General features: G+C 33.6%; 1 protein-coding gene across 5 annotated transcripts in view; it reads right to left on the bottom strand.

Annotated features, from left to right (window-relative positions):
- Positions 1-16,512, bottom strand: part of Sbf2 (SET binding factor 2) — a 426,980-nt gene that overhangs the window by 170,151 nt on the left and 240,317 nt on the right. For 4 of the 5 annotated variants that reach the window (XM_077798180.1, XM_077798181.1, XM_077798182.1 and 1 more), the window contains exons 14-16: positions 14,454-14,658; positions 12,285-12,394; positions 10,698-10,847 (exon numbers count right to left, since the gene is read on the bottom strand). In XM_077798180.1, coding sequence (XP_077654306.1) covers positions 10,698-10,847; positions 12,285-12,394; positions 14,454-14,658 — 465 coding nt within the window. Of the gene's footprint in view, positions 1-10,015; positions 10,235-10,697; positions 10,848-12,284; positions 12,395-14,453; positions 14,659-16,512 lie in introns of those variants that run through there. The other variant, XM_077798183.1, reaches the window with a different exon arrangement.

Genomic DNA, 16,512 nt, shown 5'->3' with positions numbered 1-16,512 from the left:
ATAACATTGAATATAAATGGCCTAAGCTCATAAATCAAAAGACATGGGCTGGCAGATTTGATTAAAAAACAAGACCCAACAATATGCTATCTCTAAGAGACTCGCCTCAAAGGCAAAGATATCCACAGATTGAAGGTAAAAGGATGGGAAAAATATCATTCATATGGATCTCATAAACAAACAAGGGTTTCTATCCTCATATTAGATAAAGTGGACTTCAAGCCAAAGTAAACAGAAGGGACAAAGAAGGAATTTCATATGGCTTAAGGGACTTACACATCAATAAGACATACTAATCATAAATATTTATGCCTTAAACAATGGAGCATCTACATACATACATTTAGAAAATTGGAATCTATAGGACTCAGTGATTGGGCAGATAGGGTAATATGAAGAGATAGAAACTATTCCTGTGTTTTTGCCTATTAGTGCCATTTGTTGAACTAAAGAATTAAGGAGGAAGTAGTTTGGGAAGGTAACTGGAGACTCAGCTAGTATTTAAGTTGGAACATGCTGACATCAAAATAGCTTTGGGACATTCAAGCAAAGATAAAAAGCAACTATTGGGATATTCAGTTCTGGAATTCAGGAGGTAAATTTGGGTTTGTGATACAGATTTGGAAGGCATATGTCAGAAATGGTAATGTAGATGATGCAAATGATCACCATTTTAAGGATGGGAGAAATTACGAAAATACAAAAAAATTCTGAAAATGAAGAAAGTGGAAAAATTAGGGAAAAAAAATTAAAAAATAAGGGAAGAGGGTTTTGCAGAGGTGGTAATGGCCATCATCAAAAGCTATCAATCACAGTTAATATGGGAACTGAAAAGTTTCCACTACATTTATAAATGAGGTTTTATAAGATGAGGTTTTATCAATCACTTGGTTGAGTGATAGTAACAAAAGAGAGGCAGTAAATCTTTCAGATGTTAGATATCTTATTTAATAAACTTTCTCCTAAATATGAAACTCAAATTCATTGACAGCCAAAGTTAGTTCCTTGATAAGTACCATAGAAAAGTAGTTTCTTCTTTCAATAACTACTACTTCCATGAAGTTATGGTAATCATTCATGATTCAAATATCTGAATGTTTTCTGTATGTGAAGTGCTGTGCTGGATGTTGGGTATATAAGATGAACAATACAAATAAGATCTCTGTTTTAATTCAATTAATCCTGGAGTTTTTCAATAGCAATTGTTATTTGAAGAAGTAAAAATAAAGATTCACAAGTGCCCAGAGTACAGATTCCTGATCTAAATTTAAATCTAACTATAGAGCACCTACTGGCATAGTTTTTGAAGAACATAGTATCAGTCAGGTAAAAGCACAGGGTTTATTAAAAAAAAAAAATCCTGGATTTGAACTCAGCTCATCAATTTACTAGCTGTGTGATTTGGGAAAATCAGTTAATTTCTTGAGCCATTTTCTAGAGCATAATGGTGATTGTGGTTGACTCACTTTCAGGGCCAAAAAAAGGCTTAGATTATCTAACGCAGTCCAAAGTCACATAGGTACACAAGAAGAAAGAAGACAGAAGAGTTAAGATGGTGACTAGATGATTCTTAACATGGGGATGTGGAGAATGGGAGTAGAGTTGGGGAACAAAGGTGGGAAGAAGGCACTACCTTTGTTTAAACGTCCCTTTTGTTTAGGTTGTCCACCACAAGGAGAAGTAAACCAATGAATGGCAAAAGAACAGAACATGTACATGGACAAAGCTGAGAGGGTCATTGTAGCATGACCTGGCAGAGCTGCTGTTATTAAGAAACTCCTAAGGTTAGTGCCTTTAATAAAGTTTCTCTTAGGCTGGTCACATTTCTAGGTGAACAATCTTCTAATTCTTTGCCTTGAGGGAAGGCTGCCAGAGTTCTGGGAACTGAAGGGGGAAAGCCTGCTGGCAATCTTAATCTGGCATTTACTTAAACCATTTGTTTGCAGCAAGATAGAATTTCTCTCACCAGACCCAGTTATTCCCTACCCCTGTGATATTCTCTCTCTTGAAAATAATTACATAAACAAATAAATATCCAATTCCTGCCAAAGGAAAGGAAAGGAAAGGCAACTGAACTGGATATTTATACAACATTAGGAAAAGATTTGGGAGGAGACTTCATTCACTACATCTCAGAGACTTGACCAATCCTTGATTTTAATGTTCTAGCCCAACCTTATCTTCCTGCTTTCAGAGATATTTGGATATCTAATCCTAGAGCCCTTTGGGATTCTGTAAACTGGGATGCTTTAAAGTTTTTCCCACTGCCAAATGGGAAAGGCTTTCTTGGGTCTTCTAAGTAAAAATACTTATCCTTCAGTTTTCTACTTTCCAAAATGCTGTCTTCTGTCTCCTCTTCTTCCTTTCCTATGGATTATTTATGCATTTAAAGACAAATCTTATTATTTTAGTGGGGTTTGGGAGGTGTGCAGATTAAATGCATGAATGCAATGTGTTCACTTTAATAGAAGTTACTCTGTCGAGTATTTCTCTCCTCTCTTCTACAATTGCATTTTCATACTCAATGACATGAAAATATTCTCTAGTTTTCAAAAATACAGGCCCTTTCCATACTTCTGTTTTCTAGCAACTTCATCTACCAGCAACACACTGTCCTAGTTCTTGACTGACAAATGCCTTCTATCTCCTTTCCACTCCAATCTGGAAGCCCCATAAGACCTTTCATATTTCACAGTATTTTCTTTAGATCTCTGTCAGCACTTATCCTATTATATTAGTTAATCCGTGAGACTTTTCTTCTAGATTGTTGAACTCCTTGAGAACTAGGATTATATCTTTTTTGGTCCTGGGGACTGAATTCTAGGGGAGCTTTACCCCTGAGCTATATCCTTGATCCTTTTTATTTTGAGATGGTTTAATTGCTGACCTTGAACTTTCAATCCTCTTGCTTTAGCCTCCCAGTCACTGAGATTACAGATATGTACCACCATGCCTGGCTTCCTCCTCCTCTTCTTCTTCTTCTTTTTCCCCCCCTTTTTAAGTGCTGGGAAACAAACCTAGGGCCTCTGTTCATGCTAGGCAAATGCTCTACCACTAAGATATACCCCATCCCTTGGTTTTAGTAGGAAGTTCTTCAGATGAACATGATACCAGTTTTTTTGTCAGATATATACTTTGGACATTTTTTTTCTAGTTTCGCTTGTTTGTTTTTCTCAATGGTATCTTTTGATAAGTTTAAGTTTTAATTATGATAAAATCTAGTTACAATTTTTAATTTTTTCTATTGCTTTCTATGATATAGGAAATCGTTCATTTCTAAATCATGAAACTATTCTATATTTTCCTCTAAGTTTTATGGGAATTTAGAGTTATAGCTTAGAGAATCTGCTTAATATGAAATAAGGCCCTGGGTTCTATTCCCACCCCACCAAACAATTAAATTAGTAAAAGTGTGGTTTTACATTTTATGTCTATGCTCTATTTCAAGTTATTCTTGTTTGCCGATAGAGTTAATGTTTGCCTGGCTAGCTATTTCAATGCTATTTATAAGGAAAAAAAAAAACCTCAAAAAACCCCTTCCTTTCCCTATTGCATTATTTTGATGACTTTGTCAATAATGCCATAAATGTGCGACTGTTTCTTAGTATTTTTTACCACTCACCTATTTGTTATTTACTTAGGTCAATACAACAATGTTCTGATTATTGTGGGTTGATAGATTTTTAAAATCAGATCCTCCAACTTTGTTCTTTTTCAAAAGTGCTTTGGGCATTCTCAGTCCTATGTATTCCCATATAAATTCTAGAATCACTTTTGTCAATTTTTAAAATAAATTCACTTGCAATTTTGATTTACACTAATTTAATCTATAGTTCAATTTACAGAGAACAATACTAAGTCTTCCACATTCTTTCAGTTTTTGCTTTTAGTGATTATATAATTTAACTTTACGTGACCATTATTGTTAATCTCCTGTTATCTGCTCACTTTGTGTTCAAATCACACCCCCTCCACTACTGAGGATTGAACCTAGGGCCTCACGCATACTAGGCAAGTCTTCTACCACTGATTACATCCTTATCTCTTTTTATTTATTTAAAAAAAATTTGAGACAGAGTCTGGCCCAATTGTTCAGAATGGCCTTGAACTTGTGATCTTCCTATCTCAGTCTTTTGAGTTGCTGGGATTACAGGTTTGTGCCATTGTGCCTGGCTTATTTATTTAATAACTCCAATTACTATTTATTCAAATTGGATAATTCCTATAAATATAGTCTTTGGAGGTCTAAATTTGCTGTTGTCTGTTTCTTTTGACACGAATTCCTTCTTGACTCATTTCCTTGGCATTTGGTCACTTTAAAATTGCAAATCAATACTTTATTGAATTTAATCTATGGGCATCCTGACTACCTAAACTAGGGATGCATTATTCCCAAAATGATTCACAATTGCTTCTTCTGGGGGCAAAGGTGGAGGGCATGCTACTGAATAGGGACTACTTTATTCTTTTTCAGTGCTCTAGCTTTTCAAGGCTTAATTTTTTTCATAAATCTGGTTTTACCAATAACTCATTGCACAGGACTTGATTTTTCCTAATTGTCTTTCCTCTAGGGAGGGTATATTTAGAGACTGACTTTTTTTTCTTCTTGGAAACAATGTATCAAAATCATGATTTCTGTGTGTTGGCAATTTTCTAAAATCTATTTCTACATTAATAAGAGGATTCCTCAGAGCATGCAGTTTATCATGATGCTTAAAATGGAGGCCTTCACTAGATTTTGAAATTATAATTTATTTTTAAAAGACATTAGCCAAGAGGTTGGTACAATAAAAGACTCTGTGTATCTGGTAAAATGGAGAGTTAAGATCATGAATTTGGGTAATTAAAAAATAATAAAATATGATCAGTTCTTTGAAATGACATGATGTGTGGTTGAATTAATCTATAACCTCTATAAAACAATGCTGTAAAAAATTTTCTTGGCAGTGAATAAACCTGATAAACAAAATAGCCTTTGGCAGGACTCATGTTCCATTTTAATTCTCTCTTGAGGACGGGAAAGACAGAATAACTTCTAGGTCATGAAAAGTAAAAATTTACTGAGGTTTTTGAATCAATACTTAAAAATTAGCTCATTTAATATTTCTTTCTAAAAACATGAACACAGATGTTTTTGCCTCTCTGCCTTGAACCTTTATGCTTTTGCAAAAAAATGTTCAGAATGTCATGTTAAATCCCTATAAGTATGTTCTTGCAACAGGAATATGAATACTAATAAATCCCAAGTTGGTGATAAAAAACTCATTAAAAAAAGGATATCACATGCAAGTCCATTCATTACTGGGAAGGACTTAAATAGCATGTGCTTGATGAAGCACAGGATTTTTTATGTATATATGAAATACTAAATTATAGAATATTAAATATCCATCAATCCAAGTGTATTTGAAAGCAGCAAAAAATGTTCACATACCTTTTCTTTTCCAAAAATCTGATTATTCAAACAAGAAAGAAAAATATCTGTAGCCTAAGAGAATCTACTATTATATAAGCGACCTACTAAACTCTATGTGCTAAATTTTGAGAAGATCTTAAAACTTTGTTCTTTTATTAATAAACAGTAATGAAAGCACTAATGGATAAAAGCTCCTAAAATAGTTTTTATAGTTTTAATACAATAATTAGGCCATCATGGAACTGCCTAATTTTAGGGTATCTGGAGACCTTGATCTGTTAACCCTATTTCTTATTCTCTATAATAACAGTAATTAATTAGTATATGCTAACTAGTATATTAACAATAATAAATTAATATATGCTGGTAATTAATTTTACATAATATAGTTATGTGTGTTTCAGACAGAGAAGTATTTACGTTGGAAATCAAATTTTTTATAATCCATATCTCAGAAATAACCACTATTAAGAATTTAGTGTAAATATTTGTCTAGATTTTTACTATCATCTACATTCATATATATATATATGTAAGTATAGATCAAAAATAGAATCATATTGTATCTATTTTAACTTCCTTTATACCTTCCTGCATATATATAACAAGTTTTGCCACATCAGTACATATATAAAGTTGTTTCTATTTAGTAATCAAACAGTATTCTAAAGAAGAGTTGTATGTTAATTAAATAAATCAATATCCAAATGGTAAATACTTAGGTTGTTTGGATTTTTTGCTGTTATAAACTCTAATATCAAGTATCTTATACTCTTTAAGGAAGAATGTATTTCCAGTAAAGGTGATCCGTCTCTTATTTTGTCAAATCACTTACACAAACTACACAGTGCTTCTTACAAGATTACATTTTTCATTGTGGACTAGATCACTACAAATATTTAAGTAAGAATTTATAAGAAATATATCCTTTGGAATGAGTTTGGGAAGATAAATATGTCATACAAAAAAACTAAGAGGAGTACCCTAAGACATAAAATATGTATGTTATAAAGTTATAAAGAACAGTGATACAATGAGCACCTATATACCTAATATCAGAAATGAAATATTACCATTACTGTTAGAGAGACCCATGTTCACCACCCTTCCTCTCTATGTCCCAAAGGTAATTTTCTTAAATATTTTGTTTCTTATTACTATGATTTTCTTTATATTTTTACCACATAAGTATCACTAAATTAAATCTCTCTAAATAATATGTATTTTTCAATTTTATAAAGCGGAACCATGTTGTAATTGAGCTATTTTTATTTCTGCATAAAATTATCTTCTTTAAGGTTTGTTATAGATATAGCAATCATGAAATTCATATGGAAAAACAAAAGACCCAGAATAGCAAAAGCAATTCTAAGCAGGAAGTGTGAATCTGGAGGTATAGTGATACCAGATTTCAAACTGTACTACAGAGCAATAGTAACAAAAACAGCATGGTACTGGTACCAAAATAGGCAGGTGGACCAATGGTACAGAATAGAGGACACAGAGACCAATCCACAAAATTACAACTTTCTTATATTTGATAAAGAGGCTAAAAGCATGCAATGGAGGAAGGATAGCATCTTCAACAAATGGTGCTGGGAAAACTGGAAATCCATATGCAACAAAATGAAGCTGAACCCTTTCTCTCGACGTGCACAAAAGTTAACTCAAAATGGATCAAAGAGCTTGATATCAAATCAGAGACTCTGCGCCTAATAGAAGAAAAAGTTGGCTCTCATCTACATATTGTGGGGTCGGGCTCCAAATTCCTTAATAGGACGTCCATAGCCCAAGAGTTAATAACAAGAATAAACAAATGGGATTTACTTAAACTAAAAAGTTTTTTCTCAGCAAGAGAAACAATGAGAGGTAAATAGAAAGGCTACATCCTGGGAACAAATTTTTACCCCTCACACTTCAGATAGAGCCCTAATATCCAGAATATACAAAGAACTCAAAAAATTAAACAATAAGATAACAAATAACCCAATCAACAAATGGGTCAAGGACCTGAACAGACACTTCTCAGAGGAGGACATACAATCAATCAATAAGTACATGAAAAAATGCTCACCATCTCTAGCAGTCAGAGAAATGCAAATCAAAATCACACTAAGATACCATCTCACTCCAGTAAGATTGGCAGCCATTATGAAGTCAAACAACAATAAGTGCTGGCAAGGATGTGGGGAAAAGGGTACACTTGTACATTGCTGGTGGGACTGCAAATTGGTGAGGTCAATTTGGAAAGCAGTATGGAGATTCCTGGGAAAGCTGGGAATGGATCCACTATTTGACCCAGCTATCGCCCTTCTCGGACTATTCCCTGAGGATCTTAAAAGAGCGTACTATAGGGATACTGCCACATCAATGATCATAGCAAAACAATTCACAATAGCTAGACTGTGGAACCAACCTAGATGCCCTTCAATAGATAAATGGATAAAAAAAAATGTGGCATTTATACACAATGGAGTATTATGCAGCACTAAAAAATGACAAAATCATGGAATTTGCAGGGAAATGGATGGCATTAGAGCAGATTATGCTAAGTGAAGCTAGCCAATCCTTAAAAAACAAATGCCAAATGTCTTCTTTGATATAAAGAGAGAAACTAAGAACAGAACAGGGAGGAAGAGCATGAGTAAAAGATTAACATTAAAGAGAGACGAGTGGGGGGAGAGAAAGGGAGAGAGAAGGGAAATCGTATGGAAATGGTAGGAAACCCTCAATGTTACACAAAATTACACATAAGAGATTGTGAGGGGAAATGGGGAGGGGAAACAAGGGAGAGAATTGAACAACAGCAGATGAGGTAGAGAGGGAAGATGGGAGGGGAGGGGAGGGGGTATAGTAGGGGATAGGAAAGGTAGCAGAATACAACAGTCACTAATATGCCATTATGTAAAAATGTGAATGTGTAACCGATGTGATTCTGCAATTTGTATTTGGGGTAAAAATGGGAGTTCATAACCCACTTGAGTCAAATGTATGAAAGATGATATGTCATGAGCTTTGTAATGTTTTGAACAACCAATAAAAAAAAGTTTTGTCAACATTATTACTTGTACTTACAATTCATTTATTGTCTGCTAAATAATCTCCTATTATAAGAAGATATCATAATTTACTTATTCATTCTTATGCTGATTGGCATTATGAGTTGTTTCAAGTTTTCTGCTATTTAAAACAATGCTGCTATGAACACTTTTGTGCATGCTTCTTGGTGTATGTAGGCAAGAGCTCCTCTAGGGAAGGAGTCTCTGGGTCACAGATTATGCCACATAGGCAGTTTTATTAGAAAATGAGAAATGATCTTATTTATTTTCTTATAGCTCATAAAATTTTCTAAAGTGGTTACATCAACTTATACATTCACTAGTATAGTTTATTTGTTCTATTTGTTTCAAAACTTTGCCAATAATTAATAACAACAAATTTAAAAATTTTTGTCAAACAGTGAATTTGTAAAAGCCTATCTTGCTGTTTTTAGGTGAGCAATACCTGTAATCCCAACAATTCTGAAGGCTGAGGTGAAGGTTCACAAGATTCTAGGCCAGCCTCACTAACTTGGTGAGATCCTTTGCACCTTGATGGGATGCAGTCTCAAAAAATAAAAAGGGCTGGAGATGTAGCTTGGTAGTAGAGTGCCCCTGAGTTCAGTTTCCAGGACAAAATAAAAGGTATTTCTTCAGTTACTGATATAGATCATTACAGATGATTTTCATACACTTTTTAACCAAGTGGGTTTCTTTAATCTTCTGCCCATTTTAAAATTAGGTTTTTCTTCCTTTTTTAAAAAATTTATTTGTAGGAGTTCTTGTAACCTCAGTACAAACCTTTGGACAGTTATATGTTTTACAAACATCTCTCACTCTGGTTTGTATTTTTTATCTATGGTATATTTTTTCATGAACACTATGAAGTCAAATTTATTAAGTGTTTCTTTTAAGAATAGCACCATTTGTGATGTGTTTAAAAAATCCTTCCCTCCCTCAGGGTCATAAGGTTATTTCTTGTACTGTGTTTTGAACAGTTTAGGCTTTCAGATTAGCTTTTTTGGCTCTTCATATTAAGTTTTCAATCCATGTGGAATTGATTTTTGTATATGCTGTGAGATATATGTACAATCGTTGTATCAATGGTATATTATGTGTATGCACTCATCCAAACTTTTCACCACTATTTAATGAATTGCTTTATCACTTTACCACTAGTCTAAGATGCCAAACCTCTTAAACCACATTTCCACATATGAATCTATCAGTTTTGGGGATCTCTATTCTGTTCTATTGGTCAATTTAATTATGATTGTACAAATTCCACACTGTCTTAATTACTATAATCTTAAGCAAAATTTTTAATAGCTGAAAAGGCAAATTCTTATGTTTAGATGTTTTTCTTCAGCAGCATGTTGGTAATTATAAGGCTTTTGCTCATCTACTTGGGATTCTGATAGAAACTGTACTTTCTCTTTAGATTATTTTTAGGAGAACTGATATCTTTATTATAGAAGATTTTCAATCCATAAACATGGTAAATTTTATTTACTTAGGCCCTCTTTCATTCATAATTTTTAAACTAATTATACCCTATAATTCTTGCTTTCTGATATGTGTATAATGTTTAACATACATTATTTTGTTTATTTTATATGGGTCCCACAGATACTCTTGAACTCTCCATATTTCATTAAATTTTCTCTTTGAAAAAGGATTTTTGCATCAGCAATAGAGAACAGGATGCGAATGTTACAGAATACCTAATAAGGAAACCGGAGTATTTGCTTCTCCTAATTTGGGTCTTCAAAGTTTCTCTCTGTAAGATAAGACATGTTTTGAAGCTCACTATAAACTTTTTCTTTTGTGCTCTACACTTACAAAGTGCTTAACAACTAACTCATTTATCATTTGGATTATCCATCATTAATTGCCCTCTGCCTTACCTAAAAACTGACTGAAAAGGGTTGATGTGACTATAGATATTAAGTAATATATAACTCAGTGCTTTAAAGATAACATTCCATTTTCACAGAGCTTGCTTATATTACAAAACTAATAAAATGATATTTTTCAAGATAAACAAAAATAAATAGAGAATCTTAATATTTATGTCAAGAAATGAGTACAAGCTTCTGAAAGAAATGGTATGGATATTGGGTCTTCATCCTATTAGCTGTAGCAGTTTCAAGAATTTAATACATTGGTAATTACTAATCTCCTGTGGGGTGGTGGGAAGTATCTTCAAATAAGAGGAATAATCTGGAAGGACTAAAAATTACCTGTAAAGTACAATTCATCATCCTTATTATATAGTCAAACTGTTGATGGTCCAATATTGCCCGGTTTTGCTGTACATGCAAGCCCAGTTCATCAGTGAGACACTGTCTTGCTGCTTTTCCTTTAAGGGCTCTCAGCGCGGCAGGAAGGGTCTAAGGACAAGAGGGACACAAGTGACCAAAAGGTACCACAGGGAAAAAACAAAATGAAAAAACCAAAATCTTTCAAACACTAAAACTGAAAATTCAAATGCATCCTATCAACTATTTAACAAAGTTATTAGTAAAATGAATTCCTAGGGAAGAAGTGATTTACTAGAAAGATGATTAATAAATAGATAGGTTTATAGTTCTATTTATTTGTAAGCCAGCATGAAAAATAAGCAGAATGAGCTTATGTGGTAAATTGAAAAAACATTAACTTTTTCCCTGAGACTTAACAAGATGTTAGTTACCAAACTGATGATTGCTTCAGAACACAACACAAAGCTACATACAGACAGACACTTTCTATAACTGGCCAAGTATCCATAGTAAGAATAGAAGGAAAAATTATGATGACACATTTTAAAAAAACCCACAAGCGGGATGCAGTGGTGTACCCCTGTAATCCCAGGGGCTTGGGAGGCTGAGACAGGAGAATTGCAAGTTCAAAGCCAGCCTCAGCAACTTTGAGGCACTAAGCAACTCAGTGAGACCCTATCTCTAAATAAATGACAAAAAATAGGGCTGGGGGTGTGACTCAGTTGTCAAGTGCCTCTGAGTTCAATCCCTGGTACCAAAACCAACCAACCAAACATACAAAAACCCCACAAACAATTTCATACTTTTAAATTGGTCAGCTATTTCATCACTACTCAATATTAGTGGATGACTAGATAGTTTTACAATCTCTTCTCCTCATTTTAATATGAAAATAAGTTAAAAAAAACTCAGGAAAACTTCAACAGATATCTCTAGGTTTATGCACTAAAACTCTTTGACTTCTTCACAAGAAACTCAAGAATGCCTCTTCCAGTTTTCCATCTAAGACAAAGTCATAACAAGCTTATTTGATTTGGGAAACCTAAAGAACAGAACAAAGGAGCAAATAAAAAGGAAAGGGAAAAAGTCCAAGTATAAGAGGGCATAATAATGTTATAGGCAGGTATAAGAAACAGTAGGTGAAAGCTGAAAGTAGAGAAGTGAAACCTGCAACATTTCAACCATAAGAAGAAATGGAAACAAAATCCTCAAACATAAAAGAGCTGAGCAGTCATTTAAAGTTTAGTACAGGCTTCTTTAATCCATTATAAAATCTAGCTACATTCTACAATAAATAAAATTATATTTAAAATATAGAATAATGTTTTCAGGACAATGTTTTAAAATATCAGGGAAAATTATCATCAATATTTTTCTTATAGCCATATAATTAGCATTAGACTACCAGTTTAAAATCTTAATCACTACTCATTTAAAGGGATTATAATAATGAAAGGACATTTTAGTAGGAAAAGGGATAGAATCAGAGGAAAGATCAGTTACTTTAACATGTAAATCTAAACAGGAGATGATAAATGTTTACTTGGGAAAATGGCATTTTATTACCTTCTCAGTCTCCAAAGTTTTATTTTCAAATATGAATGAGATACAGTTTCTAACAACTTCCAGTCTCTGTGCACTGTTGAAAACTGTTGTCACCTTATCCATTATTGAAACTAGTAAAGAAATATAAAGAAAATACAACTGAATTAAACTTCTTTGGCAATTACAAAAGCAAGGGGAATATTACTTCTAGACTGTTAACATGCTGGGCATGGTGGTGCATGCCTGTGGTGCATCCTGAATCCCAAAGATTCAGGAGGCTGAGGCAGAAAGTTTCAAGTTCAAGGATAGCCTTAGCAACTTCATGAGATCCTATTTCAAAATTTAAAAAAGCTAAAAAGAAGCTGGGGATGTGGCTTAAGTACCTCTGAGTTCAATCCCTGGTATGGGAAAAAAAAAAGACTTATAAACAACATCAGAATGTTTTTTTCTCTTGTTATATGGAACTGAAGGTATTCCAATTCATTATTTGATTACATTTTCACATTTTGAAATGTTGGACTAATGGATAATTCCACGGGATAGATTTTTTCACGTTACTCTTTACTCTTAAGCAAATTATACTGTAAAGGTAAACAACTATTTTAAATTTCAATTGTAAACTAACTGTTCTGATATGGAATGTTTGGGGTACGGGACAACAACAAAAATAGATAATGTACAAGAGGACTACCAACAGAAAAAGCAGTCTTAAAATATTACCAAGGAGAAAGTATATATCAAAAAAATTAGATACTACAAATTTGTGCATATGGGACTTGAAGGGAAGAAGTAGTGTTAAAAAAAAAAAAAGTAAATAAATGATTATGGCCAATGTATGGCTATTCTGGCTCAGGAAAGTCATTTTTCCCCCCAGTACTGGGGATTGAACTCAGGATTCCCACATGTTAGGCACATGTTCTACCACTGAGCTATGCTGCCAGCCCTTTTTATTATTTTATTTCGAGACTAGGTCTTATTAAGTTGCCTGGCTGGTCTTGAACCTGCAATCCCCTTGCCTCAGCCTCCCAAGTAGCTGGGATTACAGGCATATACTCCATGTCTGGCAGAAAGTCACTTCTAATTTCTCAAATTTTCTTTTAACACAGAATTGAAAAATTCTAATCTTTAAAGTTATCCAAATATATTTAGTTTATTAAAAGAAAATTAGAAAGATATAAATGAAAGCAGTATTTGTAAAAAATACTGTAATAAAATAAAAAGGATATTTTTCCAGGCATGATGGCACATACTTGTAATCCCAGCAGCTCGAGAGGCTAAGGAAGATCTTGAGTTCAAAGCCAGCCTCAGCAACTTAGTGAGGCCCTAAGCAACTCAGTGAGACCTTGTCTCTAAATAAAACACAAAGAAGGGCTGGGGATGTGGTTAAGAGACCCTGGGTCCAATACTTGGTACAAAAAAAAAAAGGATATTTTCACAAAGAACTATACCATATTTTTGTGCAAATGAAGTATTAATGAAGAAAAAAAGTCAAATAAATGAAGCCAAAAAGAAAGATTTATATATATAGCTATTTTTTAGAATCTAAAGGCACAATCTGTTCACCTCCCACATATCTAAAGACTACCACAGAATATTATACAGTTATTAAAAATCAATGATGAACTGATACAAGCTAAAACAAAGATAAACCTTGAAAATATTATGCTAAATGAAGGAAGTTAGTCACAAAAGATCAAATAGCATATTCTATTTATAAAAATTTATAAAATTCTATTTATAAAAATGGCCAGAAGAGGGAACTATATGAAGACAGAAGGCAGATTATTGCCTAAATTTGGTGAGTAAATGGGAAATTACTAGTAGGTACAAGATATTCTATTTAGCTTATAAAAATGTTCTCAAACTAGTGGTAATGGTTGAACAATTCTGTGAATATACTAAAAAAAAACACTGAATTGGAGACCTTAAATGGGAGAATTTATGATATGTGACTTGTATCTCAAAAAAAGCTATTTCATAAAAAGAAAAGATTTTACAGTGGTAGCATAGTTTAGTGATTATCCTTTGTGAGAGCAGTGAATAGAAGAGAGTTTCTCAGTGTTGATAATGTTCTGATTCTACTTATGTGACTTTGTTCACTTTGTGAAAATTCATCAAATAATATACTTTTCTTTTTTCGTGTCTTGTGTCTTGATAAAAAATTTACTTTAAAAACAGACAAATACATACCAACAGGTGGACCTGCTGGCACAACACATTTCTTCTCCATTCGTGTAGCAGGAGGTGCATTCTGGTTCTTAGCAAGATTTTCCTGTATTAATTCTTGAACCCGAGCTTCATTAATTTTAGGGAAAGGAAGAATATGAACTCGCAAATGAGATCCTTCTGTTGGGCGTGGAACTTTCTGAAATGCCATATGAGGATTTGGATTCTCCTGCAACATCAAAACAGTAAATTATTTAAAAGTTAAAATAACAATGGCAGATAGTCAGAAAGGGCAGAGGAGCACAGAGGGACACATACTGAAATCAGACAGATCAGTGATTATACTAGATACATTCATATATATATGCCAAAATACAGAGTATCAGAACCAAACTTCTTCCATGATCTATTGGCAGCATCTGAGACACCTGGTCACTTGTCTTCATCTTCCACAAACATTTTCTTTACTTGATTTCTGGGTCTTTTTGCTACTTCTTTGTCTATGTCCTTAATCTATTAACAATGTGAATACCTCAGGGTTCAGACCCTGACTCTCTTTTCTATTAAAACTTTGCTCTTTGGTGATCACTTGCAATCTCCTATCTGTTAATCATAAAACACCCTATGAGTTACAAATTCTTACTTCCAATCAAGCTCTCTCCTGAACTATATACCGATCTAATGAATTATTCAAACGAAGTATTAGCCCTTGGATTTAAAATAAAGTCTTCACTGTATGTCTAAGATGGCACTCTTAATCTTTACCTATCTCTAAATCTGCATTCTTTAGTAGTCCCCAGTTCAGTAAGTGTTACGTTTATATTTTTCTAATCATTCATGTGAATAGCTTTGTGTCATCTTTAATGCCTTTCTCTAATATCCAGTTATCCATTCCGCTGCAAACTTTCGGACTTCACTTTTCAAATATGTTTATAATCTTTCCATCTTTCATTGACACCTTGTTTCATTCCAATACCTCTCCTACTATAACAATACAATCGTCTCCTACCTGGTCTCATTGCTTTCACCCTTATTCCCTCCCTCAACTCTGTAGACAGAGTGATCCAGTTAAAAAGTATGTCAATTTGTCACATAACTCCTCTTTTCATTCAAATGGTTCTACATCTCAATCAGAGTAAAACTCAAAAGTTCTTATTTACAGGGTCCTATAGGATCTGGCCTTTCTACACAGTTTTTTGCCTTCATTCATTCTGCTCCAAATGCACAGACCTTCTTGTTCCTGTCTCGAGGCCTTTGCACTTAGTTGTTCCCTCTGTCTGGAGTGCATTTCTTTGCTCAAATGCCATCTTTTCTTGCCATCCTTTTAAAAATTATACTCTCCCCCAAACACATTGCTTATTCCTTATTATATTTTTCTCTTTAATGCTTATCACTATGAATTTTATTTAACTTATTTATTCTTCTCTCACTAAAATGCAGCTCCATGAGGTCAGGTGTTTCATTCAATTAAAACAATATATATTCTTTTGTCTTCTGCTGTATATTGGTTACATCAAGAAACTGTGTGCATGTAGGAGGTATTCTAAATGATTTCCTACTGAATTCTGATGAGTGGTACAAAAGATGAAACACACATCAAAATTGCAACAATTTAATTAAATGTGTCAGCTAATGAATTTTTATTATTGTTATTGTTTTTGGTGCTGGGCCTCAGGCATGCATCCATTGAGCTATATCCCCAAACTCTATCAGCTAATATTTTAAGATTTAAGACTGGCATGAACTTTTATTTGGCACCTAGTTAAGTGGAATTATATTTCAAATAATATAGACAGAATGGAATTCAGCCTTTCTATAAAATTCTCTAGAGAAGATTGCTTTACAACCCTTCTTAAGCCAATTAGCTAAGCATTAGTTATCTTTTAAAACCAGAAAGTGCCTATTCCCATTGAATCTGAAATCATGTTGTAGATTAAACTCAATATTACCCATACATCCTCCTGACAGTTAAAAATGGCCAACTGTCATCCTTTATTAGAACTGCTCACCACAATTCTTTTTGGCTTTGTGGCCCATACCTAGAAAAAGGAAAGGCTGGACTAGGGCAGATGATACAGTAAGC

This window comes from Urocitellus parryii, chromosome 4 (genome assembly GCF_045843805.1).
Source record: "Urocitellus parryii isolate mUroPar1 chromosome 4, mUroPar1.hap1, whole genome shotgun sequence".
Lineage (NCBI taxonomy): Eukaryota > Metazoa > Chordata > Mammalia > Rodentia > Sciuridae > Urocitellus > Urocitellus parryii.
The sequence above is the reverse complement of the archived record's forward strand: the minus strand, read 5'-3'. Positions and strand labels throughout refer to the sequence as shown.